The sequence below is a fragment of the Bufo gargarizans genome, chromosome 2 (genome assembly GCF_014858855.1).
Source record: "Bufo gargarizans isolate SCDJY-AF-19 chromosome 2, ASM1485885v1, whole genome shotgun sequence".
In the NCBI taxonomy this organism is placed as follows: domain Eukaryota; kingdom Metazoa; phylum Chordata; class Amphibia; order Anura; family Bufonidae; genus Bufo; species Bufo gargarizans.
In genome coordinates, this window is record NC_058081.1 from 125,050,817 (window position 1) to 125,076,849 (window position 26,033).

At 43.1% G+C, this 26,033-nt stretch overlaps 1 protein-coding gene across 4 annotated transcripts in view; it reads left to right on the forward strand.

Annotated features, from left to right (window-relative positions):
• Nucleotides 1-26,033, forward strand: part of AKAP13 (A-kinase anchoring protein 13) — a 208,304-nt gene that overhangs the window by 56,356 nt on the left and 125,915 nt on the right. For all 4 annotated transcript variants that reach the window (XM_044279452.1, XM_044279455.1, XM_044279453.1 and 1 more), the window contains exons 3-5: nucleotides 11,522-11,669; nucleotides 19,349-19,645; nucleotides 25,734-25,917. In XM_044279452.1, coding sequence (XP_044135387.1) covers nucleotides 11,522-11,669; nucleotides 19,349-19,645; nucleotides 25,734-25,917 — 629 coding nt within the window. The remainder of the gene's footprint in view (nucleotides 1-11,521; nucleotides 11,670-19,348; nucleotides 19,646-25,733; nucleotides 25,918-26,033) is intronic.

Genomic DNA, 26,033 nt, shown 5'->3' on the forward strand with positions numbered 1-26,033 from the left:
TTTTCATTTTTCTGGCTTTAGTCTTGTGTGAGGGCTTGTTTTTTTGCGGGACGACGTGATGTTTTTATTGCTACCATTTTTTATTTTTTTTGCACCGTTCACTTGATGTGGTAAATCATGTGATATTTTTGTGGAGCCAATTGTTACGGTCGTGGTGATATCAAATGTCTATTTTTTTACATTTTACACAAAGAGCATTTAATTTTTTTTTTTTATAAAAATCATGTTTTTGTGTTGCAATTTTGATAGAGCCATATTATTATTATTATTATAATAATTATATTTTTTCTGGCTATGGTCTTGTGTGGGGGCAAATTTTTTGCGTGGTGAGGTGGTTTTTATCGTTACCATTTTGGGGTACATACGACTTAATAATTTAACTAGGGATCGACGATTATCGGTTTTACCGATATATTATCGGCCGAAATTCAGGATTTTGACAGTTATCTGTATCGGCATCCATTTTGCCGATATTCCGATAACTTATTGGGAACACAGATCGCGCTGCTGACAGCGCTCTCCGTGTTCCCTCAGCAGCACAGGGGAGAAGGAAGCAGCGTCTCTCTACCCTCCTGTGATGCCGCTGCCGCCAATGAAGAGACAGATAGGAAAAGGAGGGGAGGGGCTTTGGCCACTGCGCCACCAATGATGTTAACTTACTCATTCAAATTGAACAGAAGCGGGAGCTGCCTCCAGAATCACATAGCCGGCTCCCAACCTCTGAGCGGTAGCTGTGATCTGCGGTAGTTAACCTCTCAGGTGCTGCGGATTGCAGCTACCGCTCATAGAGGTCGGGAGCCTGCTATGTGATTCTGCAGCCAGCTCCCGCCTCCTGTATATGAATAAATGAGAGATTTATGTTCATTGGTGGCGCAGTGTGCCCTCCCAAGCCCCCCAGTATTAATCATTGGTGGCGCAGTGCGCCCCCCACGCCCGTATATTAAAAACATTGGTGGCGCAGTGCGCCACGGTGTGCTGTCTGCATTTTTTAAGGACCCATTGAAATGAATGGGTCAACATCCTATCCGCAAAAAAAACACAAAAAACGGAACGGACACGGAAACAAACTACGTTCGTGTGCATGTAGCCTTATCCTGAGAATACGTCATCAGTATTTTACTCCTGGAAAACCCCCTAAAAAGCATCAGCTCAGACAAGATGGCTGCCAGAACATATCACTTGATGTCTGCCCCGGTAACCATGTGCAGAAAATGGAATAGAAAAAAATAAATAAAAACTTATTGAATTAATCTCTAGATTTAATGTAGTGACAAAATTGAGGCGATCCCCGTAAGTCTCATAGAAGAAGTTTCCCATCCTGTTTCTCTTCTGTACAAATTTGCTTTGAGCCCCCTCTGAAAGAGACCCAGCGTGGGTTTCAGGATGGTAGAATACGTCTTTCAAGAATAGCTGAACAAGTTATTTCATCTGACCCAGATAAACCCCACCAAGAGGGCATGCTACAGGTTCTGGGAAACGGCGCTGGGCCACCGGTTTCCTCCTTGGCACGCAGGATTCTGAGTCTTTTGCTGTGCACCCAACTGTTACAGTCCTAACGGAAAACACCAGCCCTTTATGTGTAATACAACTGCCATAAATGTAGCTATAGTGATGTATGAATAAAAGACCTGTATGTACACTACATAGACCGGGATAATGGCATTTCACGTGAGTAAAATATCCCATAATTGTACGGTCTGAAATCAATAGACTGGCTGTACTACACCTGTTCATAGGGTATTGCAAACCGCTGCACTGAAGTGAACAATACCAGACGTGGCATGCTTTCTGGAGAAAAAGAAGAAAAAACGGCGGAGTTCTTCTGATCCTATACGACCTTTCTAAGCCCATTCAGTATTGACATCTGTTGTGTGAAGACAGACCTGTCAGACCATGTTCACACATGGGGTTTATATAGCATTTTTTAAAATACAAAAACAAATCAACAAAAAAACTATAATAAAACTGCGTCCACAACCTTCCCCATTACGGATGATATCTGGTGGCTTGGTACGGGCCCCCACTAATCTAAGACGGTATAACCTGAATACCTCTTTAAGTTTACCAGGCAACCATTGCTTTCTGAAATAAAGCAGGACAGCAGTATGTACCAATACCACAACCGATGTGTGTATCTGTGCATACGTTTATTTTTTATCCTGTATGTGTGCAGACTTTTTTTTTATTATTTTAGACAGCAGCAGAAGTGTGGCTTCCTTCCAGCTACTGTTCAGCTGAACTTTAAGTGCAGCCACATTCCTCCTCCTTTTGATAGCAAGAATGGAAAAGATAAGCTAATCTTTGGCGTTGAGACTTGACTGCTTAAAGGTTTTATGACTGATCTAATATTTGCTATTGTCTATCTGATAGGTTCAGGTTTGAGAGGTGTCATTTAAGGTCAGATGGGGATATCGGTGAGTGTACATTTGTGCCTCTGATTTATACAGAAAATGTGCTCATTTTGAGGTTTTAATACACCAGGTTTGGTACAGAACTTTTTTTTTAGATTCATGTACCTCTTCTAACAAAAATTGCAATTAAAATATATGTATCGGGTCTATTTTACACATGTGACTAGATTTTTCTGATTTCAGACGAATTTAAAGCAGTAATGTCCATTAAAAAGTCTGCAGATTGTACAATTGAGTGCAACTGCTCTGATTTTGTTTTGGGTTTTATTTTTTTAGGATGTTTTCACACGTTTTTGCTGGCATTTTTCAGCTTTGCTTTTTTGCTGGTGGTTTTTGGTGCTGAAATTCTGTAGAAAATATACAAAATGCGGGACAAGTGTTTCTTTTGCTCTTAGCATTTTTGCTAATAAGGTGCTATTTTTTTTTGTCCTTCTTTAAAAAAAAAAAAAATGCTGCATTTTCATAGCACATTCTCTATAGGGGAAAACTGCCATGAAGAAAATAGTAGTAGTAGTAAGACACACTGGGGTGATTTACAGTGTCCCTATGCCAGTTTGCACCCAGTTTGGTTTGTGACTTTTTAAATACCATTTAAATCACCATGCGGTCTCAAATAAACGGCACACTCCAAATACTTAGATAAACCACAGAAACGAATGCAAAACATACCAATAATGAGTCATAAAATATAAAGTTTATTAATAACAAATGTTAAAAGTAATATTCACAGTACATGATTGTGAATGGGTGGGGACAAACAGACAGTTACACACCACCTCAAATACGGACTCTCCAACTATGACAAAATGCAACAGTAATAGCAACCTCAAAAGATGTTAGTAACAAATCCCAATACAGGGTATGGCGGTCGAATCTGTATAAAGTGCATATGAGTGTGAGGATGTGCCAAAAAGTGACCAATGCATATAAAGAACAGTAGAGGATGCCCCTGATTTTTAGAAGTCAGGAGGCCTAGTCATAAAAGAAAATGGCTGCACACCATTATACATACAAACGATAGAGCTAAATATCTAAATAAGTGGTACAATACCGACTATAAACGAGTTAATTTAAGCTCTTAGCGCACATATTTGATCAAACGTGTGTCGGGCCCATCTACCAGGCGTCAAGGTGGCTTCCGCAGATGGGTCCCTAACACTAAATATACTGCCTCTCTTTGGACTTATTTAAGCCTACAATATTCAGGGCAGTGTAGGAACCAGCTACATACGTACTCTGCTCAGAAGTCCCAGGTGGATGGCCGTGTTCAGTCTAAAAGAGGCGCTACCCTCACTATATACTACAAGAGAATTGAGACTAGAACCTTCAGAATCACAGGTGCATATCCATGAAGCAAACATGATAAAAAAAAAGAAAATGGCTGCACACCATTATACATACAGACAATAAAGCTAAGAAATGGGGGTCATGTTTGCTTCATGGATATGCACCTGTGATTCTGAAGGTTCTAGTCTAAATCTTCTTGTAGTGGGCCTCCTGCCTTGACATAGAAATGCCAGTCTTGATAAATGAGCCCTTCTGTGTGCAAAAATACTAGAGAAGCCACCACAAGAAAGTTTTAAAAAGGCTAGAACGCTTGCCCTTATTTTGCCTTTTTTTTTTATGCCAAAGAGCCAAACTTTTGTGTGTGGGAACTGTTAGGTCACATGCCCATGACTGTGTGCAGTCCTGGAAACACGGTCGGTGCGTCGGCCACATTTCCTGGACGGAACGTTTCCTTTTACACAAACTCACTGCATCATAAGTGATGTAGGATGCAATAAGTCCCTATCTGACCATACTGTACTTAAATGATGAAGGGAGTACAGTGCAGTAAACCATAGTCAATAGGAACTACCTGCATCAAACTGAGATGGTGTGAGGATGCCCCGGTTGGTCTGGGAGATGTGGCCGGCACATAGGCTGTATTCAGCTACTTGCAGGGGGTCTAACTGGCCCCAAGTCTGCTGATTGTTTTAGTAATACCAGGTGAACACCGCTGTACTTTTTACGTGAAGAGTTGTGCTGAACAGTGCCATAGCAGCTCAGGAAATAATTTTTACCACTCATCCTCAAGCCCAAAAATAGGCCTAAGTTATCTGTCTGGTCAGCAGCATCCTCGTCCTTATCGGTCAGTGGAAGGAGCACTACTTCTCCGCGCTGCACGTAATGACTTTGACCTTCCCTTGTTCTGTTGACCCAGCTCGGTGCCTCCTGATCTCAAGTGCTTTGGGCTCTGTCTTGATATCGGGAAAGGTGAAGTCATTCGGAAATATATAAATAGCTGAGACTAACCAGATGAGATGCTGGCTGCCAAGGAAGCTAGCTAGCGAAACAGCAGGGCAGCTTAATGGTAAATCTGATTACCTGGGGCGTGCCCTGTATGTTCTCAATTCACAGTCTCCAATTTTACACTTCTTATTCACTCTCAGCCACTTCTGTTGTTTTTGTGAATCATTTACTATTGCAGCGTGCAGTGAAAAGACCATTGTTTCAGGGATATGGGCGGTATAGAGCTTCCTTATGGCAGTCTGTCAGGTATTTACGGGAGCTCACTAGACCAGGCCACAGGGTCACATTTATGGCACTTTCACATCAGCAATGTGACATGGCAGCTGTTTATACTTTCCTCTTCATCTGAAACGCGAGGCAAATAATCATTAATGAAAAATCCATAGTGTCCTCTGGAGCTTGAGGAGCATTTCGGCGCGATACGATTTTTAGGTATGTTGTATGGACAAGGATAGGAGGGCGTCAACATTTTTGTCGTTTTTTTGCCTGCCCTGTTCTCTGTGCTAACTAGATGTTCACAAAAGAGCTTGTTGAAAGATACCAGATGGTTGTCGGGGATTAGAGAAGTGAGTGTAAAAATACACAGCAATCCAGCATGAGGTCGGCACCACTATCTCTGCAGAGATGGCGTGAAAAAGACTGGAAGGGGTAAGGAATTTTAGGCTTCTGCATTAGTCGCAACCTGTTGATTTAATATTCACTGCATTGCCTTAAAGTGCATCTGGCCAGAAGCAGCTCCACTGTAAATGGATGTCCAGTAGGTATCCATAGTAAGAACTGTGCCCACTATACAGTCCCCCAGGCTAAGGGAGCTGCTTCTCATTGGATTGGAACAGTACACAGTGGGCATCGTCGGCCCCCTGCCCTCACAGGACACCTGGTACATTGGGTTCACTTCGAGCATTCGGTCCTTTATGAGCGTTATACAGATGGATGGTCCCATAACAGGCTTCCCTGTTGTATGTAAACCTAAGTTTATGTAACACGTGTTGCAATTCTGCTCCATTTTCAAGATCTCTGCTTGCTGTGCTACTGACAAGGGCCACTTTCACTTGGACGTATTTTGGTTGTTTGGATAAGTATTTTTTATGACGCACAAGTATAACGGGAAGAGTTTTGCCTCCTTTGTATTTTGGCTTACAAGTACCAGTGCAGCCTTGTGACCGAAATACTGGCATGAGAAAGTGGGCAAAGGTGCACAGCACCAGAGAGCGCCGCGCCAAATGAACTACACCTATATTGGTTGCACATAAGAGAAGATTGTTTCCATTCTGCGTCAGCAAGCAGGTATGATTTAAAACTGTGGGAATTCAGAAAAAAGTGTCAGTTGCATACCTTTCCATGCTGCAATCAGTGCACTTAATGGACAGACACCAGGACAACTCCTTTTAAAAGTACATGTACAAGGTGATGTGTCATCATTTAATATGCCAGGAAATACTTCAGAACATAAATGTGTTTTTTTGGTCAGTAGTGACACTTGGAGATCTGAGATTTGGTATACGCTGTGCGTTACTAATCATCATCTGATGTAGACCCATAATGTTTCTCTAGAATTTGATGCTTTTTTCTCTGACTGAGGAATTAGATAAGATAACTTTTCTTTTATTACCACTTTATATTACAGCTCTTCACATGCTGATGTTATTACGCTGTTAGATGAACGAGTATGCTCTTTACTTCTCACTCTGCCATTTGCTTCTTGACCATCTGTAAATGAGCAGTTAAAGGGGTTATCCTAGAAAAGATAATGATAACCTATCCTCAGGACAGGTCATTATCCCATCAGCTGGGGTCCAAGTCCCAGAACAGCAGCCGATCAGATGTTTCACTGAGCCGCTGCGCTTACCGGAGCTCTGGTGAGTGATGCAGGCTCCGGACAGCGCCATATCTCATATAATGGACGTGCTTGGTATTGCAGCTCAGCCCCATTGACTTGAATGGGACTGAGCTGCAACTAGGCCATCTGATGCTGATGATCTGTCCAGAGGATGTCATAAATATATTTTCCTTGATAACCCTTAAAGAGGACCATTTTATGTTTTTTTATATTTTTTTTTTAGTTTAGATAAATACCGTTCCTTGCGGGGTACCCCCCACTAATGCTGCCACCCTGCCTGTTTTTTTTTCTCCCCCCCTCCAAATATGGCTCCTACACTCTGCTGTGCCCCCCTGCAATTTTTTCGCTCAGTATGTTAATACTTGGCATCGGTACAGGAAGGAGGAGACGCCAGGGTTTATCAATGGAAGGGAGAAGGAGACGCCCAATCACAGCGCAGAGCGTCATAGCCAGGAAGAAAAACTCGCCTTCTCTCTGTGACGCTCTCCACTGTGATTAGATCGCGGCACAGCTAGGGAGAAGGAGATGCCTATTGAAAAACCCTGGCGTCTCCTCCTCCCTGTACCGATGCTCAGTATTTACATACTGAGTGGGAAAGCGGGGGGGGGGGCACAGCAGGGCGTAGGAGCCATATTTTTTATTTTATTTTTTTAAACAGGCAGGGTGGCAGCATAACCAAGCCTCTGTGCACTCTTGCTGCTCCTGCTTCCTCTGCCAGTCCTTCCCTTTCCTTCTTGATTGATAGGGTCAGGAGATGTTTTTGCAGGAGCTTTGTCCTGTCAACCAAGAGGGGCTGACAGAGAAAGCAGGAGTGCACAGAGAGGCTTGCGTCAGTCCTCGGTGCACCTAACTGCTCATTCACATATGAATTAAAATTCTATTTCTCCAGATAGAAGCAAAGAATCACTAGGGGTCCTTTCACACAGGCAAATTATCGGGGACGAGTTTTACTACAAATGCTCATCCCCGATAATCTGCCAGATCAGTGGTCTGTGTAAAAGGACCTTAAGTGAAAGATATCATTAGGCATTGGAGGTCATTTACTCATAGATTGTAAGCTCTTGTGAGCAGGGTCCTCATTCCTCGTCGTAATTATTGAATTGTCTGTTGCTATGTAATTTATGACTGTTTGTACATGAACCCCCTGAACTGTAAAGTGCTGCTGAATATGTTGGCATTATATAAAAAAAGATTATTATTTTTATGTAATATCAGTACGCCAGTTTTTGGCATAAAAAAAGACACAAGATGTTTTTACACAATCTTCGCCACTTGGGAGGGGTGGGACATTGGCCCTGGGAAATTTCCTAACATTTACCAGCAATAAAAGAGGAATGATGACCCCTCCAGTCAGTGTAGGCGCATGGATAGCCGGAGTGCGCCTACTTTATTACCAGGCCTGTGCCTCGTCATAAATTAGTTGCGTCTTCCAGCAGTGCAGGGACCATCAAAGACAGAGGTAAAAAGCCAGTCTTTGGTAAAAGTCCCCATTGTGCCTGATCGCCAGCTCCTTGAATACTTGGTTTGTTTGTGTTCCCTCAGTGTAGATTTTACTGAGTGCCTGAATTTCTGATCTTTTTATTTCTAATGAATTCTGTTTCCTCGTGGCTTTAAAAGAATTGATGTAATGTTGTACCACGCGTTGGCAAGTCCCTTTATCCACATAATCTCCTCTGGAGTCAGGATTTGTCAGCACTACTTTCAGAGATGAAGCGCTGTCTATGCTAGCGTACCTCTGCCAACCTCTGAAATGACAGCGTGTGTTGGAGAGCTCACCATGCCATCCCGCACTGCAAATATTTACTAGGAGCTTCCATGTTCTCGGCTGGACACGATGTTCACCATCATGCACTGTGTCGGGCATAAACACCTGTAACCACAGCCCTCAAGAACTAGGCAGGGTTTCTATGGTGAGCTTTTTTGTGTACGGTTTAAAAAGAAAAAGCCTGGAGTGGACTAAAAAAAAGAGAAGATATACTAAAGATTGTGCCAGTCTTAGTTAAAAGTCCATTGGAGGAAGATGCCTCAAATTTACTGCATCAGCAACTAAAAACTCCCCTATGGGCTGGTACAGATCTCAGTTATAATTTACATCTGTTTTCTGGTGTAAGTTGGGTTAAAGGGGTTTTCCCACTAACAATTCAATATCCACAGGATAGGGGATAAGTATCTGATAGGTGGGTATCCAACCTCTGGGACCCCGAGCAGTTACAAGAACGGAGATTCCAAAGTTCTTCATGAGAATGGAGTGGCGACCACTGCTCCATTCACTTCTGTGGGACTGCTAGAGAGAGCCCAAACAAGTGCACTACTGCTCTATTTTTATGGAGCACTATGGGACCTCTGTTCTCATGATCACTGGGGTCTCAGCAGTCAGACCGCAGCGATGAGGTAATTGTACCTTATCCACATAAGTATTGTTTGTGGGAAAACACCTTTTTATTTTTTTTTTACTTTGTTGCCCTGAAAAGGCTCACCTGCTCCACCCCTGCAGCCGGGATTGTGGGAGCGTGCACAGGCATGCATAGCAGCTCCCATCCCAGCCACCACTGCTAGATAACAGGGTGGTCTTAACCCCCTCCAGATGCAGAGATGGTCAGTGATAAAACCATGCTCATGTATACAGACCCATTCACATGAATGGGTAAGGATTTAGTCCAGATGCTGTCCGTGCGCAAAACATATCGCATGTTGATGGAAATCTTACTCATGTGAAAGAAGCCTAAGGCCAGTTTCAGAAGAGCGAGTTGTCTACAGGAAACGCGCTCCATGTGAGAGGAAGGTTTCCCGTCCTGGACCTCACTACATTATAATGATTTTATAATACTGGGTCCCTACCCGACATCATCTGTAATGAATTGTACTGGCAGAAAAAAAATGGAAACCTTAAACGCAGTCACAAAACTGATTAATCTATGAAATACAGATGTACAGTGGATATAAAAAGTCTACACATCCCTGTTAAAATGTCAGTTTTCTGTGATTAAGAGAAAATGTAAAAAATGTAAAAAATTAAGACAAAGATAAATCATTTCAGAACTTTTTCCACCTTTTTAATGTGACCTATAAACTGTACCGCTCAATTGGAAAACAAAGAAAAAATAATGTGGTTGCATAAGTGTGCACACCCTTATAACTGGGGATATAGCTGTGTTCAGAATTAAGCAATCACGTTCAAAATCATGTTAAATAGGAGTCAGCATACACCTGCCATCATTTAACGTGCCTCTGATTAACCCCAAATAAAGTTCAGCTGCTCTAGTTGGTCTTTCCTGAAATTTTCTTAGTGGCATCCCACATCAAAAGCCATGGTCCACAGAGAGCTTCCAAAGCATCAGAGGGATCTCGTTGTTAAAAGGTATCAGTCAGGAGAAGGGTACAAAAGAATTACCAAGGCGTTAGATATATCATGGAACACAGTGAAGAAAATATGGCCCAACAGTGACATTACCAACTGGACATCCCTCCAAAATTGATGAAAATACAAGAAGAAAACTGGTCTGGGAGGCTACCAAGAGGCCTACAGCAACATTAAAGGAGCTGCAGGAATATCTGGCAAGTACTGGCTGTGTGGTACATGTGACAACAATCTCCCATATTCTTCATATGGCTGGGATATGGGATAGAGTGGCAAGACGAAAGCCTTTTCGTATGAAGAAAAACATCCAAGCCAGGCTACATTTTGCAAAAACACATCTGAAGTCTCCCAAAAGCATGTGGAAAGGGTGTTATGGTCTAATGAAACCAAGGTTGAACTTTTTGGCCATAATTCCAAAAGATATGTTTGGTGCAAAAACAACACTGCACATCGCCAAAAGAACACCATACCCACAGTGAAGCATGGTGGTGGCAGCATCATGCTTTGGGGTTGTTTTTCTTCAGCTGGAACTGGGGCCTTAGTTAAGCTAGAGGGGATTATGAACAGTTCCAAATACCAGTCAATATTGGCACCAATCCTTCAGGCTTCTGCTAGAAAGCTGAGCATGAAGAGGAAATTCATCTTTCAGCATGACAACAACCCAAAGCATACATCCAAATCAACAAAGGAATGGCTTGACCAGAAGATGATTAAGAATGGCCCAGCCAGAGCCCAGACCTGAATCCGATAGAAAATCTGTGGGGTGATCTGAAGAGGGCAGTGCACAGGAGATGCCCTCGCAATCTGACAGATTTGGAGTGTTTTTGCAAAAGAAAAGTGGGCAAATCTTGCCAAGTCAAAATGTGCCATGCTGATAGACTCATACCCAAAAAGACTGAGTGCTGTAATAAATAAAATCCAAAGGTGCTTCAACAAAGTATTAGTTTTAAGGGTGTGCACACTTATGCAACAATATTATTTTATGATTATATTTTTTCTTCTCTCTACCTAAAAGATTTCAGTTTGTTTTTCAATTGAGTTGCGTTTTTCACGGATAGTTGCTAAGAGAAGTTGTTTGTATACATTCAGTATTTATATCGCGCACGTGCAAAATGCATCAAAATGCATTGCACCCGCACAGAAAAAACTGAACGCAATCGCAGGCAAAACTGAATTGCTTTGCCTGTGAAATCGCACATTTTTTACTGAACGCATTCGCAACACATCCGGACACGCTCGTCTGCAAGGGGCCTTACACCTGAAAAGCTTGTGAGTTTTCTTTTTTCTATACGTAAATTTTGTTTTGAACTGACTTTGAGGGTTACTGCAAGATTCCAGTATCTTTTAACTTCAAGAATGTCAGTCTGCACCGTTATTTGTGCTGTGAAAAAGCTAATTTGGCGTTCACTTTCGAGGAGTGCCACTGAAAGGATGCCATTGAGTTGCGTTGCAAATAAGTATATATGCTATGTGCCACTTGGCAGAACGTCTTCAGTGGTAGAGATGTCTTTGCACTGTAGCTTCTCCATGGTTCCATCGCTTCTGGTCTTGTCGCGCACACGTTCTTTTCTTGCAGCTGATGAATAGGATTACTAACTGTCTTTTTGTTTGACCTCTCAGGGTGACTGTGTCCTGACAGTGAGCCTCACCGAGCAGAGCGAGCTGGAAGACGATGCTGTGTTCTACCTGCTGTTTGCCGGCTCCACTCTCAAACATTTAGCAAGTGCTCGGAAAGTAGACTCTGCGACTCTAGAGACGGTCACCCCAGGTGAGCAGCTTCCATCCATTCACATGTTGTGTATGTGCATCTGCTGATTTTATCCTAGAACACATTAAAAGAATATGCATGCAATTTTAATCCGCTCGGCCTCTTTATAGCCAGTAATATACATAATTAATTTCATGTTTTTGCGAGGAGACATCTGCTTTAATTGATATGCATTGATATTCTGCAGTTTACTGGAAAAAAATGTTCACCAAATGTCAGAAGAGGTAGTAGTTGTAATTGCAGGGCTGAAGGCTGTTCCACCAGGTACTCCTACCACTGGTGATCACAGCCTGGGAATGCAGCAGAGAGGAGACCCGCCACCTGATCGCTGTGAATCGGTGCATTGTGTCCTACGTCACAGCACTAATGGGTTACTGGACAACAAGCAAAATAGCTGAGGTTGAAAAGGCACAAGTAAAACTCAAAAACCTATACCAAATGTTTATACGTGCTTTGAAAGGAAGAACATTTCAGGTTGTCTAAGAGGACCTGTCAGCTCTCGGTAACGGTGAATGCTTATATCTGCATGAAATGACAATGATGGAGCATCTGTAGAATGTGCTGTTCCTCCGTAATTCCTACTACAAATTTATGAATACATTGACAGCTGCCAGTTGGAGGTTTGACCACACAGTCTGTCCAACCAGTGCTGACTGTATCACACTCTATAGAGACACATCGTATCCACAAAGAGAAGGTTAACGCGACCCTTGAGTTCAAGAAATGAACAGAACCAGGTACTCTGCGCTTAGCCTTTTCAGCTGCAGATCTGCCAGTTCCCGACTCCTCTTCTGCTATCCCAGATGGCCTCCGCCGGGGCAGTTCCTGCTGCAGTTCAGGTCAGTCCTAAGGGTCTTGGGTCCATATACACAGTGTGCATCAGGTAGTCTGAGAAGCCGTGCGGTCCCTGTAAGAGTTCTGTTCTTTTCACAGTTAATGTGAATCTTTTTTTCTTGGACCAGAGACACACTAGCATCTAGTTCTCAATAGTTATTCCTTTTCCAAGAGGGACAACAGGAGATGGACAAAGCAGAGTTCTTCTTGCCTGTCAGGAGAGGAGAGTTCCTTAGGCTATATTCACACAACCACATATGTTTTGCGGTCCGCAAAATACCGATGTGCAAAAAATATGCATGACGTCCATTTGGCATCAGTATTGCATCCATTATTTGTCGGGTCCTTTTCTAACAATGCCTATCCTTGTCCGCAAAATGGACAAGAAAACGACATGTTCTATATTTTTTGCAGGGCTATGGAATAGACATACGGATGCGACCAGCACACTGTGTGCTGTCCCGCGTTTTTATTTTTTATTTTTTTTGGCGGACCCATTAAAATGAATACGTTTGTTTGCATGAGGCCTTATTTTAAGGGATTATTTCATGAAGACAAATCCAGTCCTTATCTCCTATGGACATTATGTCTCTGCCTGTTCTAGCGGCCCTGAGCCGTCCTTGTAATATTACATTGGGAAAATGCCTGGCTGGTGGCAACTTTCCCTGGTAAAATCCACCATTTTGCTGAGATTGGGACCCAGAACGATCAGCTGCCATTTTTTGGATGTCTCTGATTTACTTGCTCTAGGGTTATTCAAGGGTTATTCTTGCCGTGCTCTTAATATTCTTGATGATGCCAAAACGGGTGACTGCTCGTTCATCCACAAATATGTACTTGTTGTATTTTGCCATTTGCTGCCATGTTGATTTATGAGTCGGTGGTTTTCTGTGAACCCGGGTGCTTATCTCATGAAGGCATTGGCTGGCTCCTATCTTCCCAGAACACTAAAGCCAAGTCGTTTTACTGTGACAGATGTTGACCAGATTGTCATTGTGGTTAAGCATTTATGAGATGCAACTGGAAACAGCTTGGTTATTTTATAGTAATTGTTGTCGTCGGTGCATAAAGGAAGAATTGCCTTTTAATTTCCGCTATTGTTTGTTTTTAAGGGGAAGTGAAGCTTCGATTTGTAGCAATTTTTTTTAGTCAATATATTATATTAGGGAATTGCATGTTCAGTAATACTGTAATTAAAGGGTTTCTACATAACAGTGTGTTTTATAACTCCCTGCCTGCCGCCGTTTTCTTAAAATAAAGACCTTTGTAATATGCTAATGAGCCTCTAGGCGCTATTAGGGCGTTGATGCAGCACCTACAGGCTCCGTCTTCTCACCCTTTGGCATGCCCATGTACAGTTGATTGACGTCCGAGTTCTCCTCAGTGTCACGTAAATCCTGCGCAGTCCCTGCGCCGAATACTAAACAGGACGGCAAGAGATTTTACGGGCACAGAGGAGAACTAGGACGTCAATCAACTGTACATGGGCGTGCCAAAGGGTGAGAAGACGGAGCCTCTAGGTGCAACGCCCTAATAGCACCTAGAGGCTCATTAGCATATTATAAAAGTCTTTATTTTAAGGAAACGGCGGCAGGCAGGGAGTTATAAAGCCCACTGTGTACTGCTGACATTAGCACATCACTAATGTCATTCAGCTACATAACGTTATTTCTCATGACAGAAACCCTTTAAAAGTTATTCCCTTCATGAATTTGAGCTATTCTGACAATGACAGGGTAGTGGAGGGAAATGTTCCTGCAGGTTCCGGTCAGCATCTCCAGGGAATTGGATTTATCAGTATTTCTCTGCATCATTATTGTAATCCATTCCTATTCTTCAATTCATTCATGTGTTTCCAGGAGGAATATCTGAGGAATGAAATGACAAATATTGATAGTCTTTCCAAGATTTTTTTTTCTTCCTTGCTTTCCCATCCAGGCAGTGACTTTACAGGCATTTCGAAGCTGTCCTCTGATATCTGGCTCCAAAATGTTGTCAGCAGACCCTTGAAGTTTTGTAAATGGCTAGTCCTCTGCGAGGCTTCATGCACACAACAGTCTCGATATTGTAGTCCACAAACGACAGATTTGGAGAATACGGAGGCTTTCCATGTGCATTCCACATTTATCTCGCTCCTGTCATTAGAAATGGCTGTTCTTGTCCACAATATGAACTGAGTAGGACATGTCCTATGATTTCTTGAACAGCCTCACAGATCTGTATTAAATACGGATGTGTGCATGACTCCATAAAAATGAATGGGTTTGTGTGCTATCAGCAAATAATGCTGATAACAAACGGATGAAAAATATGGTTGTGTGCATCAAGCCTAACCACTGTTGCTCATTTGGATTGAGAGCTGGAGATTCTGGAGGCCAAGCCATGTTCCTCAAACCGTTCCTGCACAGTGTTTGCATTGTGGCTGGATAAATTATCCTGACGTAAGAGGACACTGCATCTAGGGAATACTGTTACCATGAGGTGGTATACTTGGTCTCTACAGTGTATAGGTAGGTGGTACATATCAAAGTAACATCCACATGAATTCCAGGACCCAAAGCTTCTCAACAGAAGATAGCCTCAACCGGCTTTACCCATGATGCATCTTGCTGCCATCCTCTTCCCAGGGTCGGCCATCTACCTGATGGAAAAGCAGATGTGATTCTTCACTTGCTTTGTGGTCCAGTTGTGATGCTGACTGTAGGCACTTTTGGCAGTGGAGAGGGGCCATGCACTGCAAGCTGCCTTACAGTGTCTTCTGACCCCTTTCTTTATAGCCAGCATTAACATATTCAGCATTTTCTGCTACAGTAGCTCTTCTGTGGGTTAGGAGCAGATGGGCTAGTCTTAGCTTTCCACTCAAATCACAGTGAGCATTGGGTGTCCATGGTCCTGTCGCAGGTTCACTGGTTTTCCTTGTGGGGTGTCACTGGTAGGCAGGGGTTAGTACCCACCGACGCAAGACCCTCGGAACCTAGCCATCACAATTTGGCACTCTCTCCGATCCTTACACTTGCCAATTCTTCCTGCTTCTAGCACATCACCTGAAGAAACAGACTGTTTACCTGCTGCCTAATATATGCCAATAATGAATAGAACTGAATGAAGGAGAAAGGATTTCAGTTTATATCGGCTTGCGTTCTCGTCCATTGGCGCTCGCCCTGCTCGTACATCAGGCAGTGTAATATAGTCTTTAGATGTGAGCAGCAGAGACCACTCGTAAGTACCTCTCTGCTCCTGCACTGACCTCCATGATCCTTATAAGAGCAAGATTGAGGCTGGAAAGAGGTGACTGTCCTCCCATCTTCTCATCAGAAGGACGCTGCTGCTTTGCCGAGCTTGCCGTTAAAGAAATCTGTTACTCTTCCATCTAGTCCTTGTCTCAGCCCGGCCAGTAGGTCCTTGGCCGCAGCCTGGGCTTCCCTGCACACAAAGCATTGGAATCTGTGTCCTTCACGTTGGTTTGGTGGTACTTCATACTGTATGTCTCATGGATGATGATGTGATGAAAGCAGTGACTCATGGTTCCTTAAGCCCAGGTATTGGGAGGATTATGGCATGCCTGCTGGGCCAGCTTTGTGACTTGTGTTAATATATGGGCTCTAGTGATTTATTTCTTACTGCATCCATGTACTAGGCTTGTGGTCAGATTTGCTGTACCCTTGGTCAGTTGTCGGCTGAGATGTCAGACGGCGCATATTTCACACCCATGATTAATGTGTGTATTTGCAGGCCTCTGCAGTTATGTAGCACATGACCTAAACAAATCGCAGTTTCTAAAACACTACGGTTGCTAGTATTGTGTTAAATCGTTCCGTCCTGCAACGTCACGGTATAGCTTATGTCTATGTACAGTTGGAAGGTATGGCCAGTACAGGTATTTTGTGGAGCCCCTTTAAATGGCTGTATGTATGTCATTCAAGGCAGGAGCTGCCGAAACCTAGAGGGCATACAGTGTGTGTGACACCCCTTATAGTCTGTTTATATAGTGTGAAGTGATGGGTGTGAGATCAGTGTAAAATGTGTCCCATTCTTGCTGATCCTACATATAGGATGGTTGTATTGCTGCTCACTTTACCTTCTTCCCATAAATGACACTTCCCTATATAATTATTTGACTAGTGCAGTATTTTTCTCTGCAAATATCTTGAATCTATATGATGTAATGGGACGGAGCTGATTCTTGACTTTACAGTGGGTGTAATTGGTAAGCCTAGAGGATCCACTTTACTAATAAAATGCTGGTGTGGACGCGCTTTTCCAGTATATACTGGTGTGAAGCAAAGGGACCCTGAAGCCGCTCACTTGTAATTGGATTACAGATTCCGTTCTATTTACACATAATGACATTGCATAGTGTCATCTATCTGTGAGAATACTCCCAGTTCCCGCACCGCTGTCAGGAGACGTTCTTTCTAGAAGCTCTGTTGCAGCTGGGTCCAGAGTAGTGAGCTCAGAAGGGCCCATTAACACATGACTGGCAATCCATGTTCCAAGAAACAAAATGTGCGGCACTTGCCAGTTAAAAGCAATATCCTTTATTCGCATGATATAAAACACAGCACAGATGAAAGGGATGGAGGCAAGGCCACTTAGCGTTCCTGCATGCTTCTCCGTGGCCCTATTGCTCAGTGATGTGCTTATTATTTATTCACTCCCCTTCAACATCACACTTCCATATTTAATTAACATGTACATAAAGTAGCAAACAAAAGGGAATATTATAAAAAGACAATAAGTTACCCAATAGATGGACTCAACTCATTACCATTGTTCAGACCAACCAGCTCCGGCTAAGGAGTAAAATCTACTCTAGTCAAGAGTCGGGGACTGGGGTAGTTTTTACTCCAGTGTCAAAAAACAGATAAATCCTCCAGCAGTGCAGGGGGGAAACAAAACCCCTCATGTCTTTTGTAGATGTTGATTTGAGTGACAATTGCATTAATTTACGGTATTTTTCCCTTTATAAGACGCACACGATGAGACTCACCCCAGGTTTAAGAGGAGGAAAATAAGACCTCATATCAGATCCTTAGATCAGGCCCCCATAAATATCAGGACATTAGATCAGACCCCCTTATCAGGACATCACATCAGCCCTCCATGTCAGAACCCCATCAGACCTCAGATCAGCCCACATTGTCAGAACCCCATCAGACCTCTGATCAGATTAAAATAAAAACCTCCCCTTACCTGTCCTGCGCCGCGGCTTCTCTCCACCTCCGGCAGAAGTCGCGCTGCTCTGTCAACTGATTGCGTGCAGCGTTAGGTCATAGTGCGCGCACTGCGTCCTGACTGTACACGGTCAGGACAGTGAAGCGCCAGCCCCAGGAAGGAAGATCGGGGAGGGTGGGTACCACAAGCGCTTGCAGCACTTCACTCCCTTTTGGGGAAAAAGTGTCTTATAAAGAGAAAAATACAGTACTTATTTTTTTTGCTCATTTATATAACGCTGACCTATTCCTCAGCGCTTTACAGACAACCTCATCACTTAGTGTCCCCTATGGAGCTAACGATATAAGTTCCCTATCTATAAGTCATTCAGGAGGAAACCGGAGTACACAGAGGAAGAGAGCATGCAAACTTCATGCAGATATTGTCCTTGGTTGGATTCGAACCCAGGGCTAACCACTGAGCCACCGTGCTGCCTTTTGTAATGCTGAAAATGTTTAATGAAGTTGTCTCGTTATAGACGTTGATGACATATCGCTAGCATTGGTTCCCCGAAGTGAGCGTAGAGCAGCCATGCAGGCGCAGCTATCTCCGGTAGTCCCATAGAAGTGAATGGAGTGGTGGCCGCGCTTGGGTGGTACCCTCTTCATGAATTTCTGAGACTTTTGAAAATGGACAAGTGCGCTATTTTCAGGAGTCCTGTAGAAATGTATGGGGAGTACGCCGTGCATGTGCGGTGAGCTGTCCTTCACATTCTAGGGCCCATTCTGGAGACGGGCGTTTCTCACGGGTGGGACCTGCACCTATCTGATTTTTATGGCATATCCTAATGATATACCAGGAAAGCCTGAGATGACAAAACTCCTTTAACAGTAATGATAGTTATATTGTTGAACCTCTTCTACGCACAAGCCAGTTATTATGATCAGTAGGTGACCAGCTATTGATGAGGGTAATTGACCAGTGTGATCTAACCTTATCAGTAGATCAGATGGATCAGAACCAAGAAAACAGGCAATGATTACTAATGTTTTTTGCCATCTATTAAAGACATGGATGCAGACGGCACACGGATGACATCTGCATGCGATCCGCAAAAAATGCAGATTGGACAATGACCAAAAATACGGTTGTGTGCATGAGGCCTTACTTGTTTTTTATCTGCTCAGGAGTCTGATGGGCGGTCCTATACAGTGATTGACAGCTATCTCTATATGCACACTGTCATTTATTGAGTAGGACACTTAAACATAAAAAGATCACAGATTGAAATGAATAAATGACAAGTTATTCTGAATCTTTTCCCATAAATCTCTATCAATCTGCTCAGCTCCTCCTGTTCTATAGCATTCCGCCCATAGATTACTTGGTAAGCTATATCACCAATGCCACCTATTGGTAGGGGCTCCCTATGATTCTGTGCTTGAATTTTTAGCATGCCCTGTAACACGACAAGGTAAAATAGTAATACAGTATATCAATCCGCAGAAAGCTGTATCAGGGTGCTTGCTGCACACAGTACAGTTCTTCAGCCGCGAGGTGAAATCCTGAGGTTTAGTCAAGTATGTGAGGAGTTCTGTGTATCCTGTCTACATCGATGGACGTCCTGAATGTGCACAGGCAATGCTATGTTATATGTTTAGCATAATTTTTTATGACTTTGTGTTTTGTAGGTCATGACTGCTGTGAGCAAGTAAAGGTCCTATTGTTTGCTTCCAAGAAAGGCCTGTCTTTCATAGTAGCCCAGGAGAACTTTGAGTTCATCAAAGACGAAGCCTATGAATCTGCTCAGTTTTTGGCATCCAGCGTTGGGAACCAGCAAGCTCTGCTATTTGCAAAGTTCTTCTTAAATAAATCCAGATCATCTTCTAGGGATGCAGCCATACTGGATAAGAAGATCACATTGGCTTTTCGACATTTACGGTTACCCAGTGGATGGAACATTTTGGGAGAACCCCCAAGTATAACAGGTAATGATCGTTGTAAAAAGCCATTCCTAGTAATAAGATCTCACATTCATATAGCACATGATAAATATACCTGTCCAGAAAATTAAAAATCTTGAACAAGGCTCACCCCTGGGTTTCTGCCTTGGTAATAAATATTGCATGGCGTGGATCGTCCCACAGATTTAGCCCCGTTCAATGGGGCTAATCCACATGCTCTGTGCATTTTCCCCTTACAAGCAGTGCCAAGAAAGGATTCCTCTTTATGACACAGATTGAAATCTGTACGACAAAAATCGGTGGCCGGCCATATAAATAGCAATGCACCTTCTAGTTGGAAACAGTGGGGCACAGATTTCAGCATGGACTATGCGCTGAAATCCATGCATGAAAAAAAAAGTTTGAACAAGCCGTTATGGTTGACCCCTTTCCTACCAAAACTAATGGCCGGGCTTATAAGGGTGAAACATGGGTTGTGGATGTGGGACAGTGGCTTCATACAGAGTTAGGTCTGGGAGTTCTACATTACTTGTCAATACTTTTTTTTTACTTCTCAGAGCCTCATATGATTTTTTTTTTTTCCTGGTTGTCCAACTAACAGCCGATTGTTTTGATGGTGATGGGGTGAACCTCAAAGTAAATAGTCAGTGACTGAAGTATTACACATCACCTATTGGCCTCATTGGGTTGTCTATGTAAAGCATGGACGAAGAGGCCCATTCAGAACCTCATTATTTGTAGTTGTTCTAGTGCAGTGGTTTCCAACCCTTGGTTCTCCAGCTGTAACAAGACTACTACTCTTAGACACGGGCTGTCAGGACCAGGGCTGTGGAGTCGGTAGATAAATGCTCCGACTCCTCAGTTTTTGGTACTTCCGACTCCCTGACTCCTCTTTATTTAATATGCGAATGTATTTTATACATTCCTTGAAGGAAGGAAAGAAAGACAATATACATGTCATTACCACAGAACTACTGGCTAGGAAGCTGCTGCCTTCTCCTTTTTGTGCTGATCTTCTGCTGAAGATAGGCCAGTGGGAGGATCCAGGAAGGGGCATTTATTGTAAAACAGTATTTCCCTAGTAGAATCCCATAGTCATGTTTAAAGTTTAAGCTAACAATCTGAGTTTACAAGTTTTTATAGCCTTAGCTGAATGACGGCAGTCTTTCAAATGGTTTACAGCTTCAGTCTTGAACTATTGACTATCCATTCCCGTCACTTATACAAGTGTTTCTAGTCCTGCAAAAAAACATATTTACTTAATCAGTTATCAGTGAGAGGCTAGGTTAACCATGGGTGTTGCGTTCCCTGTAACAGCGGAACACAACACAATGGAAAGTATAAGTATTGCCGCTGTGCGTTGCGTGCCATATAGTGAAGCATATGAAACGCATGCTTCTTCACGGTCACTTAACGTGTTTGTTTTGCGGTAACGTGACACACTGCATGCATTGTCCTTTATTCTTACAGTAGAGAAGTACCGTATTTTTCGCAAAAGTGGGGGAAAAATGGCAGTGCGTCTTATGGGGCGAATGCTGCGACCATCCGGTGAATAGGCTGAGAGGGAGGAGGGGCTGGGGGACAGCATCTGTTTCTGTAATAGCAGCGGGGCCCGATGCAGTCACTGTATTCTACTACACCGGGCCCCGCTCACTGTAGTATACGGTAATCATATTTAACTTGTGGGTATTGTTAAAGTATTCCAATCATCTTAAATCTAGCGCTGTACTACTTACTACTAACTTCTTGGCAGTCAGGAGGCCGGGTGGGCGCTCGTAGCATAGCTCACTACGTCACGCGCCTGCCCCTCCCACTTTATGAATGAAGCAGGCATCGGGCCCCGCTGCCATTACAGAAACAAATGCCGGCCTCCATTCACTACACAGGGACACTGTAATGGGGGGGGGGGGGGAGGGAGGGAATCTGTGGATAACACATAAGATAAGATGCTGTATATGTGTCATCTGCAGATGCCCCATAACAGTGCAATCCACAGAAGTCCCCACAATGATCCCCCGTAACAGTGCCATCCACAGATGCCCCAATAACAGTGCCATCTGAAGATGCCCCCATAACGGTGCCATCCGCAGACCACCATTAGTTCAAAACCCACCAAAAGCACACCTTTTGGTTAAATTTTTTTTCTTATTTTCCTCCTTAAAAACCTAGGTGCGTCTTATAGTGCGAAAAATACGGTAATTAATTATAACTTTTTGTGAATTGGGACATTTAAACTTTCTTATTTATTTATTTTTTTATTCCAATTTAAATCTAGTCTGAGTTGGTTCATTTTTTGCCGACTCCGACTCCAGGTACCCAAATTTGCCTCTGACTCCTCGACTCTGACTCCACAGCCCTGGTCAGGACATGCATGGAGTTGGAGCTTTACCACAGCTTCTAGGTTGGTGAGCACTGCTCTAGCTAATAGAGTAACTTTCACACTCGCGTTTTGGCTTTCCGTTTGTGAGATCTGTTCAGGGCTCTCACAAGTGGTCCAAAACGGATCAGTTTGCATTCTAATGCATTCTGAATGGAAAAGGATCCGCTCAGAATGTATCAGTTTGCCTCCGATCAATCTCCATCTCCGTCGATTTCACTGACACAATCTGGCACAATAGAAAACTGATCCGTCCTGACGCACAATGTAAGTCAATGGGGACAGATCCGTTTTCACTGACACAATCTGGCATAATAGAAAACAGATCCGCCCTCCATTAACTTTCAATGGTGTTCAAGACGGATCCGTCTTGGCTATGTTACAGATAATACAAACGGATCCGTTCTGAACAGATCCGTCCATGACTGATCCGCTCAAAACGCGAGTGTTAAAGTAGCCCACGGTCCATATCGTAGCCTTTTGAAACTTATGTCCTTTGACTTGCTCCTCTTTACAAACAAGCGGAACCTTTTGCAGACAGTTCCTGCAGGTGCAGTTTCTTGTTCTTCAGTCATGGAGATGTAATCAGACCCTGCGTGGGCTTTCTATGGTCTCCGCACATTTGTGAAGGTTATTTAAAGCTTGCACTGACACGGCCTCTGCATTTAGAGAGGGAAATAATTCATTATCTTTCAGATGATTCCAGTATCTTGTACTGAGCACAAATCCAGTGGGTGGTTTCTGTCACCAGACGCTATTAAACACATTTGTCAGTTTACACCAGTTCAGCTGTCTAAACAGCCCAGGCTCCCATTTCCCCAAGTCTCCTTGAACTTCGCATCTGTGAGGCTGCAGCACATCACAACAATACAAGCAGTCAAGGACACTTAAAACAAGCAAATCTGCAGCACCCTGGAGCCTTTATTTATAACGCTGGTTGATATCCCACTAGGAGCAAAATAGACTCAACAGCCTCTATGTATTCTAGACGCATCATGCGCCTCGTGTGTTCCCTCTGTTTACTACACTGCCTTTCCTAAAAAAAGAAAAAAAAGATTCTCAATGGGGTTAAGGTCTGGACTCTGTGTCATCTTGGAATATGCCCGTGCCATCAGGGAAGAACAAATCCATTGATGGAATAACCTGGTCAGTCAGTATGTTCAGGTAGTCAGCTGACCTCATTCTTGGAGCACATAATGTTGCTGAACCTAGACCTGACCAACTGCAGCAACCCCAGATCATAGACCTGCCCCCACAGGCTTGTACAGTAGGCACTAGGCATGATGGGTGCATCACTTCATCTGCCTCTCTTCTTACCCTGATGTGCCCTTCACTATCGAACAGGGTAAATCTGGACTCATCAGACCACATGACCTTCTTCCATTGCTCCAGAGTCCAATCTTTTTGCTCCCTAGCAAATTGAAGCCTTTTTTGTTGCTTTGCCTCACTGATTAGTGGTTTTCTTAAAGCTACACAGCTGTTCAGTCCCAATCCCTTGAGTTCCCTTTACATTGTGCATGTGGAAATGCTCTTACTTTCTCTATTAAACATAGCCCTGAGTTCTACTGTTGGTTTTTCTTCGATTTGATTTCCCCAAATGTTTAAGTGATCGCCAATCATGATCATTCAGGATTTTTTTTCCGCCCACATTTCTTCCTCAAATACAATGGGTCCCCACTATGCTTCCAGTTTTTAATAATGCATTGGGCAGTTCTTAACCCAATTTTTGTAGTTTCTGCAATCTCCTTAGATGTTTTCTCTGCTTGATGCATGCCAATGATTTGACCCTTATCAAACAGACTAACATCTTTTCCACGACCACGAGATGTCTTTCGACATGGTTGTTTAAGAAATGAGAAGAAACTCATTGTACCAGTTGGGGATAAATAACTTGTTGCCAGCTGAAAGATAATCGCCCATGTAGTAATTATCCAATAGAAGGCTCATACCTATTTGCAGAGTTAAATCCAGGTGGACAGGCAGTGTATAATATAATATATATGTGATAACAAATGCAATGTCTCCTGTGTCTGCAAACACCTATAACATTTTGAAGCTATGAATGATTTTTATTTTTTATTACTATATATGCACACACATGCAGTATCTTCTGCCCAGCATGTAGAACATGATCCCTTCTAGGACAGGGTGAAAGGGGGAGAGCTGAGGCATGTAGTGTGACATCAGCTCTATTGGGAGAGGCAAAGGGAACATATCTACGTGTTCAGTTAACACGATTGTTCATTCATTTGCTTACTGTTGGCAGCAAATCCTCTGTTTAGAAGCGTAGAAGTGCTGCTGAACAAACGAGCCCTTCGTCAATCACTGCAGGGTCACCCCCTAGTATTATCACATAGTATGTCTGAGCTGCAGCCCGAGACGCCTCTATCCGCCCTATGATGACGTTTAGAGAATAGTTATAAACAGTAGATTGCTGTTTGTATAGCAGTGCTAACTGATCAGATGATCGCTGTGTGTCTGACCTATAAGAATCATGGTAAACAGATAATTTTTCAGGGCAAAATTGATATTGACTGCTTATTTCCTCTGCATACATCAAACATATCTGAAGGCCCTCATTCAAGGACCAGAGGCAACAAGTATTCTTTTGGCCTTTGTCGGGCTGGTATATGCTGTTTTACCTTTTTAAGCTGTATGTAATAGTGCAGTGTCTGTGCTGTTGTGTACAGAGGCATCCCACAAAAAAACATACAATACCCAGTACTTGTTTTAACATTGGAGACTATGGGCAATGGATACCACTGTATGGATACACAGTGGCAAAGTCAGAGGGATGTTTTGGAACAATTCTCCCACCATACCAACATATTCCTTCAATGTTCTCTGGAAATGGTGTGAATTGATCCTACAACTGGACATGCACATAACAGCTGGCTGAATGATCGTTTGGTACTGAAGACCAGGTGGGGAGAACTTCAAGCCAGATTTTTTTATTTTATTAAAAAGTACAAAATCCCCTAATAAGGTACTGGTATGTTGCAGAAATACTCAATCACGTCCCCTACACATTAAAAATAAATAAATGACCTTTTAGGGTATATGGAAATTAAATGTTTTCAAGATGAGAACCATTTTTAATGAAGTGCGCTGTCTTATCTAAAACCTGTGCAGCAGTACAGTGTAAATCAGCCCTTATCCAGGAAGACAGAGGTTGGCTCTCTGGTGCCACCTATTGGATGGCTACCCTAAGTGTCACTTTCTGGCCCTTTAAACAGGCCTTGGAACAATGACTCGGGCTATAAGCCAGGATTTCTTTCATAAGAAAGACACCTCTCCCCAGATAGCGGTTTTGGGTTTAGGCCCCCTTGTCTATGCAGAGGAGGATACTGGTTTCACTGGGTGGGAGGTCATTGACGTGGGTCTGGGGCAATTATGTTTCTCCTTGTGAAGACTGCCAAATTTCCATAGGGAGTCTTCCTGGGAAAAGGGGAATGTAAGCTGTTAAAAATGAGATGGTACCTTCCTTCAGTAGAACATGGGATGATGTGTCTCATCGGTATATCATTAAGGGTTCCACTCATTCTCAGACCACATGTTAATTGTTGACTTGTCTTTACGTAACATCTCGCCCCTTTATCAGCGTGCACTTTATGTTAAATAAATATATGTATGGTCCTCACATGGATCGTTACCACTAAGAATTGTATGCAACTGATCCTGTACATTTTTATACACGTATAGACTGACTGATGATGTCTTCATATTTCTTTTCAGATGGTCTTGGGCAGGAGACATTGATGCACTTTGCTGCAAGGCTTGGCCTCTGTGCATTGTCAAAGTTTCTTTTGGAACAGCCAGGAGGGAGGACATCACTGGCCATTTCCAACACTGAAGGAGCGACGCCTGTAACCCTCGCTTTGGAAAGAGGCTTCTTGAAGTTGCACCATTTGTTAACAGAGTATGAAATATTTTTGTTTTACTTTATAATGGCATAAAATAAAATCAACCCAGCGGACCATAGGGTGAAATGTGGCGAGATATTGATGGGCGGGTTGCAATGTGGTATGAAATATA